Source organism: Lotus japonicus, chromosome 4 (genome assembly GCF_012489685.1).
Source record: "Lotus japonicus ecotype B-129 chromosome 4, LjGifu_v1.2".
Lineage (NCBI taxonomy): Eukaryota > Viridiplantae > Streptophyta > Magnoliopsida > Fabales > Fabaceae > Lotus > Lotus japonicus.
In genome coordinates this window covers 31055190-31074116 of record NC_080044.1, presented here as the reverse complement: position 1 = coordinate 31074116, position 18927 = coordinate 31055190, and the positions used below count along the sequence as shown (strand labels likewise).

The 18927-nt window shown below is 36.1% G+C and overlaps 2 protein-coding genes across 2 annotated transcripts; both read left to right on the top strand.

Annotated features, from left to right (window-relative positions):
* The first annotated feature begins 3189 nt into the window (after nt 1-3189).
* On the top strand, nt 3190-13622 carry LOC130711964 (uncharacterized). The gene is made up of 10 exons (XM_057561770.1): nt 3190-3516; nt 3824-3900; nt 4005-4082; nt 4649-4761; nt 4838-4903; nt 8876-8977; nt 9114-9672; nt 9989-10194; nt 10343-10506; nt 13188-13622. Exons 1-10 carry the CDS (start codon nt 3371-3373, stop codon nt 13321-13323), a joined length of 1647 nt encoding a protein of 548 aa, XP_057417753.1. The 5' UTR covers nt 3190-3370; the 3' UTR covers nt 13324-13622.
* A 3770-nt stretch (nt 13623-17392) lies between these two features.
* LOC130713828 (uncharacterized) lies at nt 17393-18636 on the top strand. Its single transcript, XM_057563640.1, has one exon. It carries the CDS (start codon nt 17531-17533, stop codon nt 18512-18514), a length of 984 nt encoding a protein of 327 aa, XP_057419623.1. The 5' UTR covers nt 17393-17530; the 3' UTR covers nt 18515-18636.
* Nucleotides 18637-18927: the final 291 nt, after the last annotated feature.

Here is an 18927-nt window from a genome sequence, read left to right as displayed (position 1 = left end):
AATTCACGAAAAACAAGCAACAGACAATGATCAAGCAATTTTATATTTTATCAAAATAATAATAATATACTAAATTCATAATAATTTATCTACTAAGTTGAGGGTCTTACATCAAGCTCCTTGTTTCAACACACCAAAACACCAAGCAGTAGCACCTGAAAACACTTTAAGTTCATATTTGTGTTTTCTTTTTCTCTTATGCTCTTGTTTTAGAGTATTATGAGATGTAGTTCAAATATTCACTATGGAGAGTGTGGGTGTACTGGGGTCATGGGGTGGTTGAGAGTGAAGTCTATGTGTTGTCACAATTTTCACATAGTGTTTATTCTCTGGTTGTCGGTTTTGACAACAACTGTGGTTTTTCTCTGATTTTGGAGTTTCCACGTTATATTCTTGTGTTGTTGATTGCGCACCCGGTTTATTTTACTTCTTCAGCTGTGTTATTCCGTAACAAGGAGAACAAGTGTAACGAGGATTGTAACGGAACACTGCTTCAGAGCTACATGAGGGAAGTCATTGCAATTGAAAGAGTTGAAATGGAATTAAATAAACTTGTGGTCAAAATGAATCTGAGTAATAAAGATGGCAGCAACAACAACTTTAATTTGGTCTCATCAAATGTGTTCATCATGAGAGCTCAAAGGGTAACTCTAGCTCTAAAATTGAGCTTACTAAAGATGAATCTAGTTGGCATGTGCCATTGATGCTGAATGCTAATGATATTTCAAGCTGGTCTACTATGGAACATAGCACAACGAGTTATGATTACAAAGAAGATGGTTTGAAAGGTTCCCATGAAGAAGGAAATGGATCTCATGAAGATGATATCTAGAAACCTGTAAGGTGCATGCATGATTTGGTCCCTGATTAAATGCGTTGTTGTTCTATGTGTTTTCTTATGTTGCATTGTAGTTTTGTGTTTAAAATTGATATTACCGCAATTTAAAAAAAAGTCATTTTACAACGCTTATTTTTTGCATTTTAAAACACTTATAAAGAGATGTAGCATCTACCGCTGTAGTACTGTCCCAACGCTTATTTTCAAAGCGTTGTAAAACATGAGATATCATACAACGCTTATTCTTAAAAGTGAGGTAGTATGTGTGCATTTTATATCGCTTTCTTTAAAAAAGCGTTTTAGCATTATGCATTCTACAACACTTCTTTTATAAAAGTGTTGTAGCATGTATGCATTCTATAAGGCTTTCTTAAAAAAAAACTAAGGGTATTTGCAGGTGAAGAGCCAAGGTTCGAGCCCTAAGCAGGGATAATTCTTATTAATTTACTAACAACCAATATTTGCCAATCAAAAAAAATGCATGCATTCTATAAAACTTTCTTAAAAAAAAGCGTTTTAGAATGAAACATTCTACAACACGTTCTTAAAAGAAGCGTTGTAGGATGTATGTGTTCTATAACCTTTCTTAAAAGAAGCGCTTTAAAGTGACACCTTTAAAAAAAATATTGCAGGTAAATCTATTACTGCAATTTTGGAATGAAAATGTCAAAAACTATTGTTTCCATTCATTGATTCAAAATTATTTAATAATGATGAGAATGATGACACCAAAGTTTCATCCAAAATTGCTGATTATCTAGAATTTAAATTATGGAAAAAAAAGTTATAGAGCTTTCTATATTAATTTTTTTTGTTACAGATTCCATTAATTGATATATTTCAGAATAATAATAGTGAGAATAATTATAATTTTTTCCTCTAAAATAGAAATTGAGCAACAATTATATTGAAAATAAAGGGATAGTTTTTGTCCTAAAAAAAGTAATAAATTATGATTGATTCAAAATTCGAATCCGTGATAGTTTTGTCTTATTTTTCCTTTAAAAAAATCAGCATATGTTTAAATGTGCAACATTTGATTTATGGTGAAAACATAAGGATAATTAGTTGCAATGAACGGTTTAAAAAAACATAGGAAAAAATTAACATACAAATTAAACAACCATTAAGGACAGCTTAAAAAAATTAAACAACCATTATGGGCGGTTTAAAAAAAATTAAACAGCCATCATGGTGAGTGGTTTTTTTTTTAAAAAAATTAAACAGCATTTATGGGCAAATTTTAAAAAAATTAAACAACCATTACGAACGGTTTTAATGAATATTAAATAGCTAGAGAATGGTGGACCACAAACTCAAAATGATTGAGAGAATGAAACGTCATTAAATGGCTCAGATTGAAGGAGGCGTTGACACATAGGAGAGAATAAGTAGGGAATGAGTGTTTGCATGGGAGCGCCACGTCATCTAATTGAGGCTCCTAGTGAACCTCTTTTCTAAAGTATATAGATATATAGATGGAGATAGAAACGATCAATATCGTTAGAACAAGAAAAATGGTCTACTTCAAAAGGACAAAACCACTATTTAACACGACTAGACAATGCACAACAATGCACCAGCTGGGTGGTGGCAGTGATGGGAGGTAGTGGTGGAGGCGGTGTTAATGGTGACGCTGGTGGTGGCGAAGGTGGAGGGTGGTGGTGGCAATGGTGGGGAGTTGTGGTGGTGGAAATGGTGGGGGTTATGGTGGTGGAAATGTAGTGACGATTGATTAAATATTTTCATGTAGCTTATACATCACACTTTTATTATGTCTTATCCATCAGCTATATAGTTAATTAAATAATCAATTATTTTACTGTATAAGAGTGATTTTATAGAATATTTTTTGAACGTTGGTTTGATAGAATGTTAACACATAACAATGGATAATTGCAAAATGTAGTGAAGCCATTGTTTTCTCTTTCATTTATTATATATTTTACTACTTTCATTCCTATTTAACTTTTCAGAGAGAGAAAAAATACATATATTAAGGACTGCAATTAATTTTATTAATTTTCAGAAAAGTATAAGTTGTTTTCCTATTTTACCCTTTAAAATGTGTTTTATCTTTTCATTTATTGCTCCCACAAAAGCATTATTAGGAAAAACACCAATGTTCTCTTGAAAAACTAAGTAGACATGTATATAGGAACAAATGGTGAGAGCTCAAGTGGTAAGAGCTATAGACATAAGGGTTGAATATGATAACGGGTGAAGAGTCCGGGTTCGAATCGGGAGGAGAAATTAATTTATTAAAATTTGCCTATAGGAATAAAAAAATTTCTTGAAAGTAGATACTCCCAAGCAGTTAAAAGGAAATTATTATCAACTATTGTTTGCCCGGTGGCCAGTCGTGTCAAATAGCAGTTTTTTTTTTAACAGCGTCAAATAGCAGTTCTGATAGCATATTGAGATTGCAATCGACATGAAAACATAGAGCTTCGTTTGGTTCGTTGCTACATTTTTCATTCATTCGTTCCTCTCGCTTCGGACACAACCATACCCTAGCACTAGCACTGGAAAATGGAAGAAGACGACAGAAGAATCCTCGAGAGGGAGAGATACCAAATCGAGCAGATTCGCGAGCTCGATCTCGAGGAGTTGCAGGTCGAAGAAGTCGACGATCTCCATGACTCTTCCGACGACGATCACCACCACCGTAATCCTGCGTAATTTCCCAAATTTATCTCCACGTCTATGATTTTCTAGATTTTCCTGTGTTTAGTTTGATTTAGCTGTCATAGTTTTTGATTTTGTTGAACTAAACCTGAAAATTCGCTTACATTTTTGCCTTACAACGAAATGCTAGAATGCTATGCACAATCTATGTTTATTTTTTTCTCAAATATGAAAAGAAGTGAGGGCTGTTATTTGATGGAGCATAAGTCAAATTATTTAGACCAATTTAAGTTTATTATTTTTGTTGTGTGTGCAGTACTGACAGTATTCTGTAAATGCTGTTTACAATACCTGTAGTGGCTATGACAGCGCACCGGCGGCCAGTGAACTCATTTACAATACTCCTATAGTATCCTTACATACATACCTTGGTGGTAGGCATTTGTTTGTTGAACTTATTTAGTTGTATATGTTCATTTCTACGATAAATTGGTTTTCAATTGGATTGTTTGATACAATGTGACACCTGCATGTCTAGATGTTGAAGACACGCACCACAAGGCAACTTTGTTGGATGGTGGTGCTGTATTGAACCTGCCACTTTTCTGTCTTGAAGGTATATCATTCTACATGGATTTGAAGTATCCTGGTGGTTTTGATTTTGTAATGTGTTTATCAAAATTGATTTTTTTTTTTTTTGCCTTCCTGCTTTAATAGACATGCTTTTATGAATTAGTCAGATGTTTTAAGAAACTAGTCTAATTATGGAAAGGAGAGCATACATTATGCTTTTAGGGTTATGCTTATACAATTTAATAATATTCTGTATGAAAGTAGAGCGGCTTCTTCTCTAAAATAGGTTCAATTTCTTAATGTCATGGTAGTCTAATTTTGAGTTGCTTATTATATCATCTATGTTTGTATTTGTTTTTCCCCTGGCCTCTTTTCTTTATATTCCTTCTTTCTCTCATATGATGGGGTTTTCGGTGTCCTAATCCTTTTCGTTCTGTCACATTGTCAGGGTGCTTTTGCCCATTTTATTCTGGATCTTTATTCTATTAAATTATTATTGAATGAGTTCTTAAAAAAATGTCAAATTATTTGCTTCTTTAAAAAGTGAAAATTTGTTATTGTGAGTTGTGACTTATAGGAAGAACAGAGACTAATATTTGCAATATTCAGGGGTTGTACTCTTTCCCGGTGCTACTCTTCCTCTGAGAATTATTGAATCCAGTTTCGTGGCTGCTGTTAAGCGAGCTTTGAATCAAATTGACATTCCTTACACCATTGCTGTGGTAGGTGAACACTGAACAGTCTCTTTTAGTTTTTCTCATAAAAAAAAAATGATACACTTGTATATGTTCCTTCTAGATTCGAGTTTACAGGGATACTAGAAATGGTAACATGAAATCAGCAAGCACGGGGACGACTGCAGAGGTATTTCCTCTCAATTGATGTGCTATTTATTATAAATATTCATCCTGAATTCTTACACTTGCATTGATACATGTCATAGCCAACATATAATGGTAATAAATGGATCGGAAGACAAATATAATGAAAAGCGAATTGTGTATTTTCTGGAAATGAAACATATGTAAAAATAACAGAAAGGAAATAAACTCTCAATTCCTAGAACTGAGAGCCTCCCTTTCTATTTTCTTCGGTAACTGCTCTGTTTTTGTCTCTTCCTATATATAACTAATCTTCTCACCCTCGTGCCTCCTTATTCCTTCTAGTATAAACTCGACAAACCTTGGGCTCACTAATTTGGCTCACTGATGGACCAGTATTACTAGTCTTAATACTGTTAATTCTTCTAGAACTTGTCCTCAAGACTAAAGATAGGAAATTTACTTCAAATTAAGAACTCATCTTCCCAAGCAACCTCCTCCATTAGCTTCCTTTTCCAATGAATCAGTAGCTGTTGAACCTCTTCCCCATGCTTGGTTGCTGTTCACCTGGCCAAGACTGTCCCTGGAACATATTGCTGTTAGGGATAGAATTAGAGATAGGGAAAAAGAAGAAGATAGAATCAGAGAAAGAATAGAGAAACAGGGGAAAGAAGGGTTCCATTACAGGATATCAATCACAACATAACTATTCTACAAGGCCTAAGCCTATTTATATAGGCACCCCTAATATATCGTAACATATCCCTCCCCTAAAAATTTTCCTTGTCCTCAAGGAAACTCATCAAAATCCAAACACTAAAAAGAACAAAATACAACCAAACCACATGAAGAAACAAGAGAATGTAACACACGGACTCGAAGCAACAATGAAATGAAAAAAAAACTTCCACAAATGAATGGCCCAAAGAAATTTATGTCCACCCATGTAGCACTTTTTTTTTTTTCTGCAAGGCCCAACTGCTTTGAACGAATTGGGCTTGGCCCATTCCCATGGGAAAGAGGGGGCCAGCATTTTCCCTCTCACTTGTGCCATGTCCCTGCGAAGTCCTCTTCCACGCTTGCACGGCTTGCACCATGCCGCAGTATCAAGTTGCCCCCACCACGGAATCAGACCCACCGCCACATCTGGTGGCTTCGCCGGTGGCCTCCTCGCCATCACAATCTTGCAAGGGTCGCCGGTCAAGAAGCAAAGGTCCTCACCGCAAAGCAAGAAATCTGGTGGCTGCCGTGGAGGTCTTCTTCCTCTACCAGACGCGAACTCCTCAACCTGAGACAAAACAACACCGCCGAGCCCAACGTCGCCGCCGTACTGAGGCGAATCGTCGCCGAGGAGCCTTGAATTACTCAACTGGAACCATTCGCTGACCCCTAGATCATCAATTTGGAAAAGATCGATCAAAACACAGAGGACCAGTCGCCAAGAATCTGCGACCAAGAAGCACAGGTCGCCGCTGCAAAAGAACGAATCTGGAGGCTTCCGTGGAGGCCTTCTTGCTCCGTCAATCGTTGAATCACCACCACAATCACCATGAACACTGCCGTAATGGGACCAATCGCCGCCCTTGAACCCTAAATCGTCGACTTGGGGAAGAATGACATCAATTTGGGGAAGAACGACGTCGATTTGGAGAAGAACAGTGTCTATTACTGGAAGAACGGTGGATTCGTTCAAGATCCCCCTCGCCGTTGATGACCCGATCTGCGGCTTCTCCTTCACTGTCTTTCTGTGCTCAGTGGCTACCGCTTCCCGTTCCACCGAATCCGGCGGCTTCGCCGGTGGCCGGTTGGCCATTGAAGAGACACTTCGCAGCTTCTTGACGAAGATGAGCGTTCCTGTGTTCATGGGAACGACCATTGACGACCCAATATGTGGCTTCTGGAAGATGAAGATTCCATCCTTCTCTTCCTTCACCGTCATTGCGCGCTCCGCCTCAGCGGTGGTTGTCGCTGCTCGCTTGACCTCCGCAGTGGCTTCTCTTTCAGCCTCCACTGCGAGTTTTTCTTCGGCCAAAGCAATCGCCGCCGCCGCTTTCGCCTCGTACCTCGCCGCTTGCTCCGCCAGGTATCGCTCATGTGCGGCGTCACGCTCCGCCCAGAACCTGCGTCGTTCCTCACACTCCCGGGTCCAGGATTCACACATGCTTTCAAATTTTTCCCACCAAGCTTCCATTTTCTTTTCTTTTCTCTGGTTCAGGTGCACCGGATCGGTGCTCTGATACCAATGTTAGGGATAGAATTAGAGATAGGGAAAAAGAAGAAGATAGAATCAGAGAAAGAATAGAGAAACAGGGGAAAGAAGGGTTCCATTACAGGATATCAATCACAACATAACTATTCTACAAGGCCTAAGCCTATTTATATAGGCACCCCTAATATATCGTAACAATTGCTCATTAATCTCTACCTCCAAACCTGCAGGCAGCACTGCCTCCATTGTTTGATTAGTCACTGATTTAATAATTGTGATACATGAAGTACTGGATATACTTTCAATCTATAAGATACTTCCCCTAACTTCTCTACAATGAGCAACATGCTATAATAACGAGGTGCTAACTTATGATTAATCCGTTGCCACGGATTGCTGTCCGTGAAGCATCACTTTCAGAAATACCAAAATCTCCGACGTCGTAGTTTATCTCACCTCACGCCTATGCAATTGGCATATTTCTGCATCTGGTTTTGTGCTTTGAGTAAGTGATATTTGAACTGTCATAAAGCTTCATCTCTGTCCAGAAACTTTTGCTACTCTGACTTCCTTCGGAACAAACCTTAACATACTAGGAGGCCTCCTTCCATACACCCCCTCAAAAGGACTAGTGTTTATAGAACTTTGGTACTTTGTATTATATCAAAGTTCTTCCCATGGTAGCCAAATAACACACAACTGTGGTTGTGTTCAACTACAAAATATCGCAGGTATGTCTCGAAACACCTTGTTGAGATATCTCTTAAGAGATATCTATTATAGGATATATCTTGTTGAGTCGATTTTTTAGGATATGATTTGTTAGAAATTAGAATTAGAATTTAGATTGTTATGATTATGTTATGATAGATATAGGGTAAGATAAGATTTTATTGTTTAGAGTTAGTAGTTGACTAGGAAACCTCTAAAAATCTAGTCTATAAATATTGTACTTCTGAATCAATAATTAATTAAGTATCAATGATTATTTAGAATACTTCCAATTTCTCTCTTCATAAACTAAAAGAGTAAATCCTATAATTTCAACATGGTATCTGAGCAGTATCATCCTCCATGACTGTGCCATCACTATTCTGCTGTTGAGTTCCTCAAAATTTGGAACTCAATCATAATAGCTCCTGATTTCAGTGGGCACTTCTTCCGCATCTTGACCTCAGACGCTTCATTGAATCTATGGTGGTCTGTTCATCATGGTATTGTTCTGCAGTGCACTGTTCATGTTTGTTCGTTGACCCATTTTCTCCGGTGGTCCGGTGGTTCGAACCCGGGACCCTTCACTCTCCATCCCACCCAACCCTTATGACCACTTTACTCAGAAATTGATGTCTTTCTCCATTTTCTAGTTTCATACTTCGATATGTAGAACATTGAATCTTATCGTGAACAAAATAGCCATCACTCTTCAGTAAAAATTATGTCTCAAAATTATATTTTCCTTTTACATGCAAACCTAAATCTAAAAATTCTTGGGTTGCATTACTATCCCTTATGCTCCAGAAAATTTATGCTGGTAAGTTTGTCACTTGTGACATACATTTCTTCAAAACCTGTCCAGTGCAGTTCAGGATGTGCAGAGTTGAATTAGTTTCTTACCTGCATCTTATTTGTTGATGCAAATTCTAATTTTGCCATGCAGCAATGAGCACACCTACCACGTTTAACCCGGACCCAAGGGTGGTGGACAAAATCATAAAAGAGATCATCTGTATTTATGATTTATACTTTTCAAACTATAGTCTGAATGAACACATCAATCCGATTGTATTGCTAAACTTATCTTTACAGATTCGACAATATGGGCATCTAGAGGATGGTTCACTGAATGTGGTTACTCGTGGACAGCAACGCTTTCACTTGAGACGGTCTTGGATTGATGTGGAAGGAGTGGTTAGAATATTAACATGTTTTTCCTTTTGTTAATTGTTTTAATATCTTTCTTCATAAGAATTGGCTATGTTAGTAAAGATTGATGATTCTATGTCTCTTTATCTTTTCTTTGTTTGGTTTTGATGGTTCTTCTTAGCCATATGGAGAGATCCAAATTATCGAGGAAGACATGCCATCAAGAACTCCAAGGGATGCTTTTGGGAAATTAACACCTTTAAGTAATTTACCTCGTAACCATGCCACCTTGCTTTCAAGGGATTCTCCTGTTGAAGTACATGTTTTCGAAAATGGGGGAAATGATTCAGAAGAGAGCTATGAGAGTGAGATTTCACTAATGGAAAGGAGAATCCATCAATCAGTCACTGGTTCCAGTTATGAGCATGACTTGATGGACGAATCCACAAGCAGCAGTGATGATAAATTCATGTATGAGTCAGATCAGGAAATTATATCAAATTTAAATGACTCTGACGCCTTAATATCATTGCTATCTGACCATAATAAAGATGCTGAAAATCTAGATTCTAGAATTGGGAACTGTTCTACTTCTGGAAAACAGCCGTCCATAAGATACAGGCTTAATAGCTCTTGTAAAAATATTGACCCCTACTCATCACATAGAATTTCAAGAGCATTCTGGCCCCATTGGGTATATCAGATGTTTGATTCCTATTGGCTTGCGCAAAAGGCTGCAGGTATTCTTTTTTTTGCATTTTCCAGCTCTTTAGAAGCCATTTCTTCAATGTTTACACTTTTTTGTGTACATACTTTGTAATAATATCACTATTTGAAGTTGTATTAAGTCTAGTTTTCTTTTCTGCATGCTGGTTAGTCAGTAAGATTTTAAAACTAAAAAACTGATCTAAATGGAGAATTCTCATGGAGAATTGGAGAATTCTAATTCTCATGGAGAATTCATGCATGTAAAATATCTGAATTTGTTTCTCTTTGTGAAGCTATCCAAAAATGCTAATCGCAGTTCAATCTAATAGTAGTGTTCATAATCTGAAGGTATGTGGAAGCAAATTGTTGGGGCACCTAGCATGGATGGTCTTGTTAAGAAGCCTGATGTTTTATCCTTTTATATTGCCAGTAAAATACCTGTCTCTGAGTCAACAAGGCAGGAGCTTTTGGATATTGATTGTATCTCATATAGATTGCGTAGGGAAATTGAATTACTAGAGAGCATTAATCTTGTTCGATGCAAAATCTGCCAGGTAACCATCATCATACCAATGCCCCATAATACTATTCAGTTTATTTCATTATATGTAGCAACAATTTGGGAGTAATATTATTCTTTTTCATCTTAAATCAAGTGCAGATATTAATTAATTTTCTTTTGCAATATTTTAAAATATCTAGATTATAATTGCAAAGCGAAGTGATATGTTGGTGATGTCTAGTGAGGGTCCTCTTGGTGCCTATGTGAATCAAAGTGGATATGTGCATGAGATAATGACTCTCTTCAAGACAAATGGATTAGCTCTCACTGGAGTAGCTGATACAAAATACAGCTGGTTTCCTGGGTAAGTTTCTGTGCATTTTCATTTCCTATGGATGTTTTGTAGTTTGAACAATTACTTCTCTCTATTTACATTGGAAAGACTAGAAAATTTAATTGAGATGAAACTGAAATTGCTCGAGAGATTGACACTTCACCTTTTCGATTTATGATACATTAATACAAAATTGAATTCCCTAGTGTTAGGGATTTAATAAGCTATTTTTAGCTATTAAAAAGTTACATAAATATGACTAGTCAAATTAAGGAAATCTCAACACTCACCTTTATGCTGGTGCCACATTATGACTTAGTAGCAATATTTACCAGCTGGGCATTACAAAACGAACCTTCTCATGGATAAAATGAACCATCAATCTCTGTGTTTAGTTCGCTAGCAATAATGTGTTGCTTCTTTTTTTTTCCCAAAACTCTGCTGTCCACACTTGAGCAGCCAGCCCAATCAACATTTTTGTGAGCAAAATATTAATATGGCCTCCATATATATTGAGTAACCCTCTTTTAGGAGAACCTTTTCATATATCGTTCTACTTGGAAAGTTGCATCCCAATGGCTGTTACAAAGAGAGTTAAGAAATTTACTCAGGGAACTTACAACAAATGATATGCCAAACATGATCATAGTAGGATAGTTTACTTCTGCCTAGTCTTCAATATCTCAGGTGTAAATTGGGCCCTAATATGGAAAAATCTTGACATGGGGCTCTATAGGAATATAATTTACATATGATCTGACATCCTGTTCACCTCTAAATTATCAAAAGCATTTGTTTTAGAATTGAGCTTCTTCAATCCCAAAAAAGTATTGCAGTCATCTGAAGTCCTTGGTCTAAAAGTGTTGAACAATTGTTGTTTGAGGTGTTTGATGCCATCATTATCCTCTTCTGTAATAATAGTGTCATCTACCTAGACAACACGATAGATACCTTATTCGGTGAAAGAGTGTCTGCAAAAGGGTTTAATTTGCTGCAGAGTGCACAAGGGCTCTATTTAAGACATAAAGCCTTAAGTTTCCTGCAAACAAAAGTAATTTGACCCTAATATGGACGATATCTTGACATGGGGCTCTATAGGAATATAATTTACATATGATCTGACATCCTGTTCACCTCTAAATTATCAAAAGCATTTTTTTTAGAATTGAGCTTCTTCAATCCCAAAAAAGTATTGCAGTCATCCGAAGTCCTTGGTCTAAAAGTGTTGAACAATTGTTGTTTGAGGTGTTTGATGCCATCATTATCCTCTTCTGTAATAATAGTGTCATCTACCTAGACAACACGATAGATACCTTATTCGGTGAAAGAGTGTCTGCAAAAGGGTTTAATTTGCTGCAGAGTGCACAAGGGCTCTATTTAAGACATAAAGCCTTAAGTTTCCTGCAAACAAAAGTAATTTGACTCTCGTTGAGCAATAGACCCAAGTGGTTACTTTATTTTAATTTCCTCTACTAAGTCACCATGAAGGAATGCATCTCTGATACATTACTAAAGTAGAAGACTAGAGGCCAAAATCACCAGACATCCATGGGTAAGGAAAGGTCAATAAGGTCATTTTTGTAAATGGAGAGAAAGTATCACTATGATAAAAGCCCAATTATGAAACTTGAATGTAAGAAATAGTTGTTTTGTATTGGTTGTAATCAAATGAATTGTACTAATATATGAACACTGGATGTATAATCGAAGTCTCTCATGATTAGGAACAAAATCAATAACCACAACTGTTTATGGAAACTATATCAAAGAATAAAAGTTGGGATGATGGAGAAGGTGATGAACCACCCTAGGTGTAACTTTTATTATAGGCTTGTGGAATAGTTTATTAGAATGATATGCCAGATTCTTTCTACAAACGTATTTGGGTATAAGCTTATAAGAGATAGGGTTTTTTTGAAGCTTCTTTGTAGAATGCGGCTCATTATTTCTTCAATGAGGTTATTTCAGGGGAACATGCAGTAGCTATCTGGCTTTCTTTTCTCTTTCTTTCTTTCTGATTTAATGAAAAATTCTTACACCGCAAATACAGTTGGACTACTATAGACTCAATTTCATGAAAAACTATATACATTGCAACATATCTACCATTGAATTTCATAATTTGTAAGTACTTGTAATTTGCATAGTAATATAATTTTTTAGTATTTTTTAAATGGTTGGTATGTTATTAGTATTAAGGTTCCCCATGAACCCAAGCTTATAGTAACACAAGTCATACTAAAACTTTGTTTTGGATGTTTGCGTTACTGCATATAAACCTACATTGCTGTTACTACATCTTTATTTTATGTACTTTTTTGGCTTTCTGTTTTTGTGATTATAAGTACACTTTTGGGTGTTGAATAGGTTCAGCTTTTTGGATAATCTGTATAATATTGTGGTATAGGAGTGATCAAGTTGTTGTACGCTTGATTCTTGCCGCACTGGTTGTGTGTGACCACCATATCCAATAGATTTCTCGAACTTATTAAGGGAAGGGATATTCTAGGAAACTAAAAGAATAACATCTACCATGATCTAGGCAATGGATATGCGAGGATTAACCATGAATTTCATTTTGCATCTTCTCAAATAAAGGAGTACCAGAAAAAAAAACTTCTCAAATTAAGGCTGCATTATGTAGAACTTCCAAATACTATTTTTGGGGTTCTTTTAAGAAGCTAATGCCAGGCAATCTCTACTTTTGGCAGGTATTCATGGACAGTTGCTAACTGTGCTGCATGTGAAACCCATATGGGGTGGCTTTTCACGGCCACAAACAGAAAACTGAAACCTAGGTCATTTTGGGGCCTGCGTCGCTGTCAAGTCGTGGACGAAATGCACTAAAACCAGCATCAAGTGCGCCGTAGTAACCACCAAGTATGAGCTTGATCTGTATAGATTCACCTATCGCCAGTTTGCTGTGGAAATCTACAAATTTGTTCATGATGTAGTATTAATGATGATATAGGCATCTATTGCTTGCCTTTTACTATTTTACAGAACTGGTTATAAAAGTCAAAAACATCATAGATTGGTAAGGATTAGATTGAATATGTATGTATAGGCATCTATAGGCATCTATGATGATAATATATGTATGTTAGATTAGATTGAAAGTGATTTAAGAGTAATGTATGTTTTTACCCTGTTTTTCTTTATAAGCCAAATTGAATTAATCACAAGGACAGGGGCTGATTTTAACCCTTTTACATGAAAGTTGTTCCCAGACTACCCAACAAGTTCTCTACTTACAACATCTCAACATGATAGGCCGAGCCTATCTATTTAAAAACAAAAAAATTCACCACTTAACCATCTTCACATTCCTTCAATATACTCGTTGCTTATTATTTTAAAGGTTAAGCAAGTTTTTGTCTCTGTAAAATGAGTGAAAATTGGTTTTTATAAAATTTGGTTTTTATTCCTCACTAGTAGGGGTGAGAATATGCTTAAATAGGCCCTTTAAAAATCTTAAGGCATTAGTGTGGCCCGTTATATTTCATAAAACTTTTTTTCCAATCCTACCTTGGCCAGCCCAAAACCCTGACCGCGTAGTCGCCTATTTCAATGTATATTTCACAATAAGACTTTTATGTTTAGTAACAAACTTATATGTAAAGACACTATCAAACTTACAGGCTTGAGGGTTAAATATATACTAAAAGCATCTCTAATGCTAGTTTTAATTTCTTAGTTCTTAACATTATTCATGTGGGCTCATATTGCCACATGTGCTTAAGCAACTCTCAAGCAATTTTGCTCCAACCATGAGTTCTTAGTTTTTAGTTCTTACCACTATTAATTTGGTGCCACCAACCACATTATTTATACTCTTTATTTTCATAAAGTAAAAAACAAAACTCATAAAGTAATAAAGTAATTTGGATGAGAGAGAAATAATTAATATTTTAAGCTAAGAACTCAAAAAGTAAAACTCGTTATATAAAAACTGAGTTCTTATTTTTAAGAACTAAGAACTCCATGTCAGCATCTCCAATGGTAAAGTTCTTAGTTTTTAACTCAAAAATAAGAACTAAGAACCTTGCATAGGAGATGCTCAAAAAAAAAATCTTTCTATACACAAATTAACAATATTATAAACTACTAGGTAGAGATGAAAGCAAGTAAGACGGTTAGATATTTTAGGGTCTAAGAGTCTATTTAAAATAATATTTCACATTAAAGTATTTAAATATTCCATAAATTTATTTCTAAATAGAATTATATTATTTAAATCATTATATAAGTCAACTCATTTATGTTGAATTTTTTTTGCTTAAATATATAAAATGTTAATAAGTATAGATATTATGATACATTTCTAACTTAAAAATAATAGCAATGGTAAAATCTATTTACATTAAATTAAATATATTTAAATAGGCTAGCATGTTAGGTTAATATGACTTTTTAAATGGTATGAACTTAGTCTTTTATAACTACATGGGCCTTACCACTTTAAAAAAACTACATGGGCCTCTAAGAAAAGTTAGACTTTATCTATTTAAAAATTTAGTTTGATCTGAGCCTGATGCAGATTAGCCAACCTATTTTCATCCCTACATGCTAGAGTAAAGTTGGTAAAACATCATTGCTTTAGGAAAAGAACATTGTTTTAGTCTTTGCCCGAATCAAAGCTTCGACCACTTTGTCATGTGTCTGGCCAGAGTTTATGTGATACGGCCATGTGTAAAATTTTAAAATATTTGGCATTTCCATCATTTTTCTAACATTTTCACGTCTATTTTAGGGTGAATGGTCACTTTCGTCCCTATTGTTTCACGCGTCGGGTATTTTAGTCCTTATTCTATGAAAATGTCGCATGTAGTCCCTAATGTTGCAAATCGTCAATCATGTTGGTCCCTGCCTCTGCTACCGTTAGTGAACATTAACATAAATGGTGATTTGGCACGTTAAGTGCCACAGTGGACTTGCCACGTGGATTAATTGTTGGGGAATTTTTTTGGAAAACATAGAAGCTTCAATTTAGTTCCCGGCCAAAATTCCCAAATCTGAAAAGTTTCAGTTTCTCCATCATCTTCTTCCTCCTCACTCCCACCCAAGCTAATGCTATGGCTAATCCTCTACGTTACTCTCTTGTACTTCCTCTACACTTTCAACCTTGTTTCCAATAATCATTCAAGGTCTCAAATTACATTGCGCAAATCATCAAAATTTTGCAAATCAAATTCACTGTACCATAACTAGAAAAGAAAATGTTAAATGTTGATTTTTTATGCTTGTTGGATCAAACCCAGAAGACCATTTGAGTTTTTTCAGAAGAAACACTCACCCAGATGTTAAAATGATGATCACGGACAATGAAATTGATGGAAGAGACAAAAGGATTGAATTTTCCACGAAAATATAAAAAAAAAAACTCAAAATATAAACCAAAGATACAGACAAGGTGAGAATCGAAGATGGAAAATTGAGAATGGGAAGAATCAAATGTGAGAGGAAATAACAATATCTCATCCTTCCTCCCACTACCAGTCATCGCCACTTACCACCAAACCCATCTTCATCTTCCCCTTTTCCCTCTTGGCTGTGAACAACAACCCAAGCTCCTTCATTTTTCTTGTAACAAAACCCACAAAATTTGTGCTCTCAAAAACCTAGTAACACAATCCAATTTCTGAAACCCACCCACTCCATCCCCTTTCTACACATATATTCGTCCAGATCCATGAAGCCATCGCACCTCTTAGGAAACGTGGCAACCGACGTGATTTCGACCCAGCCCCAAATTGTAGCAACCCATGAACCCGCTAAGGTCCTGGTGCCAAGACGGTGCCTTCTTCGCCCTCCTCTGCCACTGCATCGTCTTTATTAGACTCAAAAATCCGGGTTGTTAAAAGTTGGATTTTGATTTAGGTTGTATGGTCTTGGTGGTGGGAGAGAGGAGGAAGAATGATGGAGATTGAAACTTTTCAGATTTGGAGATTTTGGCCGGGGACTAAATTGAAGCTTCTATGTTTTCCAAAAATTTCCCAACATTTAAATCCACGTGCCAAGTCTTCTGGGGTACTTAACGTGCCAAATCACCCTTCCTCTTAATGTTCACTAACGGTAGCAGAGGCAGGGACCAACGTGATTGACGATTTGCAACATTAGGGACTATGGGCAACATTTTCATATAATAGGGACTAAAATGTCCGACGCGTGAAACAATAGGGACGAAAGTGACCATTCACCCTCTATTTTATTCTTAATTAGTAACATATATTTGTAGTTCCACACTTTCATCAGAGTTGTTTGACATGTGGCTATGTTTAGATAATTATTGGTAGTAATGCAAATGATATTAGCATGACAAAAAAATGAACAAACCTTTATATGAGTTGAGAAAAAATACTTTTACTTTAGGTTAACTTGCATCCAATCACACATGTTTGTTGATAGACTTTTTGCCATGGTCGCGACCCAACCAACTTTTGCAACAAAAAATTTCATCGTTTAACCACATTCACAATCCATCATTGTAGTTGTTATTGGGTATTTTTTGAACTAAATGTGCTTTTGATTCCAATAAAATGAGCAAGATTGGGTTTTAATTCCTTGTGGGGTAAAGTCAGAAAAATATCTCTTAATTTAAGAAAATAGACGGTTATATTCCTCACTTGAATTACGACCACTTTTTCATGTGTACAGTCAGAATTTATGTGGTACACCCTCTACTTGTAATCTGCTTGTCCACTGCACATGTTTACTATATTTTTTGTTCTATGTTTTTGTATTTTATTATTAAATCTGAAAAACTAGTTTAAACTCTAAATATTCATTTACTTACTTGTCCTTCATTGTGTGGATCTTAGCTCTAGTTTATGGTGTGTAAAAGTCAAAGTGTGACCATAAAATATTCGTAAGGGTAATGGTAATTAATCAAATGATAGCCACTCACTTTGCTGGAAAGAAGACTACTAAGTCAGCAGTCAAGTCTTCTCCCTATTCTCTCCTTCCACTAAAGGAGAAACAAGGGAAAACTCCATCAGTGCTAAACTTCACCAATTAATTGTGTCAATATTGTTCTTGAAACTGAAGAAGAGACATGGAGATTGAAGGCAATAAAGCTAAGCTGAATCAGAAGCAGAAGAAGCTTGAGGTTTCTGATGTCCTCAGGGAAGCTGTTATGATCTATTTCAGAAACCTCAACTTCATCATCTTCACATTTCTCACTTCTCTTCCTCTCCTTTTTATCATGCTTTACTTTGAAATTCACCTCCAAGAAATTCTACTTGAAACCTCTCTTATTCTCAACCAACCGCATGCTCATTCCCTATACCATCACGGCTTCAATCCAGATTCTATTATGAGAATATTCAATATGGATTATGTCTTGAAGTTGATTCACCTTGGATTTATTTACATGGTGCCTTTGCATCTCTTCGAGCTTGGCTCTGCCATTTTCACTATAGATTTGGCTTCAAAGCAACAATATTCAGAAGAGAAGAAAGTAACTCTCAATCTCAAGGAGATAATATTTCAGAAACCCCTTGACCTATCAAACTTGAGGGGCACGTTTGTCACATCCATCTATGTTTTGTTCTTGACAACGACTCACCAGCTAGGATTACTATGGATAGTGATAAATTACCATGTTTTCTTGAAGGACTTGAGTTGTTACATGTTGTTTTTTGTAATTTGCAGCTTGGTATTTGCAAAGGTCTTAAGGACGTGTTTGGAATGGAGCGCGATGTGGAACATGAGTCTTGTAATCTCAGTACTGGAAAGGGTATATGGAGTTGATGCATTGGCACTTTCAGTTTATTTTAGCAGAGGCTGTCACAGGCGTGGGCTTTTTCTGATGCTGATTTTCTTTTCATGGGGACATCTTTTGAGGCTTTCATGCCATCATCTTATTGGAGAACAAGGAACTTGGTCTGGATTTTACATACAAGTTGGCCTATTCTGCTTGGTAAATCCACTGAAATGGGTCGTCTTCATGATCTATTTCCATGATTGCAAGGAGAGAAGCTTGGAAAAGAAAACGGATGAGGAATTAGGCAAAGATGTCAAAGTGGTTTCTGAATGAAAACTATATTGATCTTTTATCATTTTATATAAGTCCAGACATGCATTGTAATTTGTAAGAACACACTTGTGTAATGTTTACACTGTTGGAGTATGTATTATACAGATCTTTTGATTTTGTTATATTGTTGAAATTTTTTATAGAAGACACAATTTTCTTTTCAGTAAATCGTAGTTTAGATCTGTGCCAAGATTTCAGATGAAACTGAACCATCTTTTGTCCATGTGGTTATTTCAAATAACACTTTTTTGTGATAACAAAGTTTCACTTCAGAAAAGGGCTAAACCAATTTTTACGAGCACAATAAACAAAACCAAAGTAGGTGGATTGCAACTTCATTTTGCAGCATCAACAATCTGACAAGATTGTTACGAGCAACATATCTACCATGTGGAGTGCTAGTAGTACTCATT

What these genes read in the sequence shown, in the direction of transcription:
- LOC130711964 (XM_057561770.1), top strand. Translation starts at nt 3,371, where the DNA reads ATGGAAGAAGACGACAGAAGAATCCTCGAGAGGGAGAGATACCAAATC. An exon ending in TTCCTTACACCATTGCTGTG is followed by an intron (nt 4,762 to 4,837) that starts GTAGGTGAACAC and finishes TGTTCCTTCTAG; the next exon opens with ATTCGAGTTTACAGGGATAC. An exon ending in GGATTGATGTGGAAGGAGTG is followed by an intron (nt 8,978 to 9,113) that starts GTTAGAATATTA and finishes GGTTCTTCTTAG; the next exon opens with CCATATGGAGAGATCCAAAT.
- LOC130713828 (XM_057563640.1), top strand. Translation starts at nt 17,531, where the DNA reads ATGGAGATTGAAGGCAATAAAGCTAAGCTGAATCAGAAGCAGAAGAAG.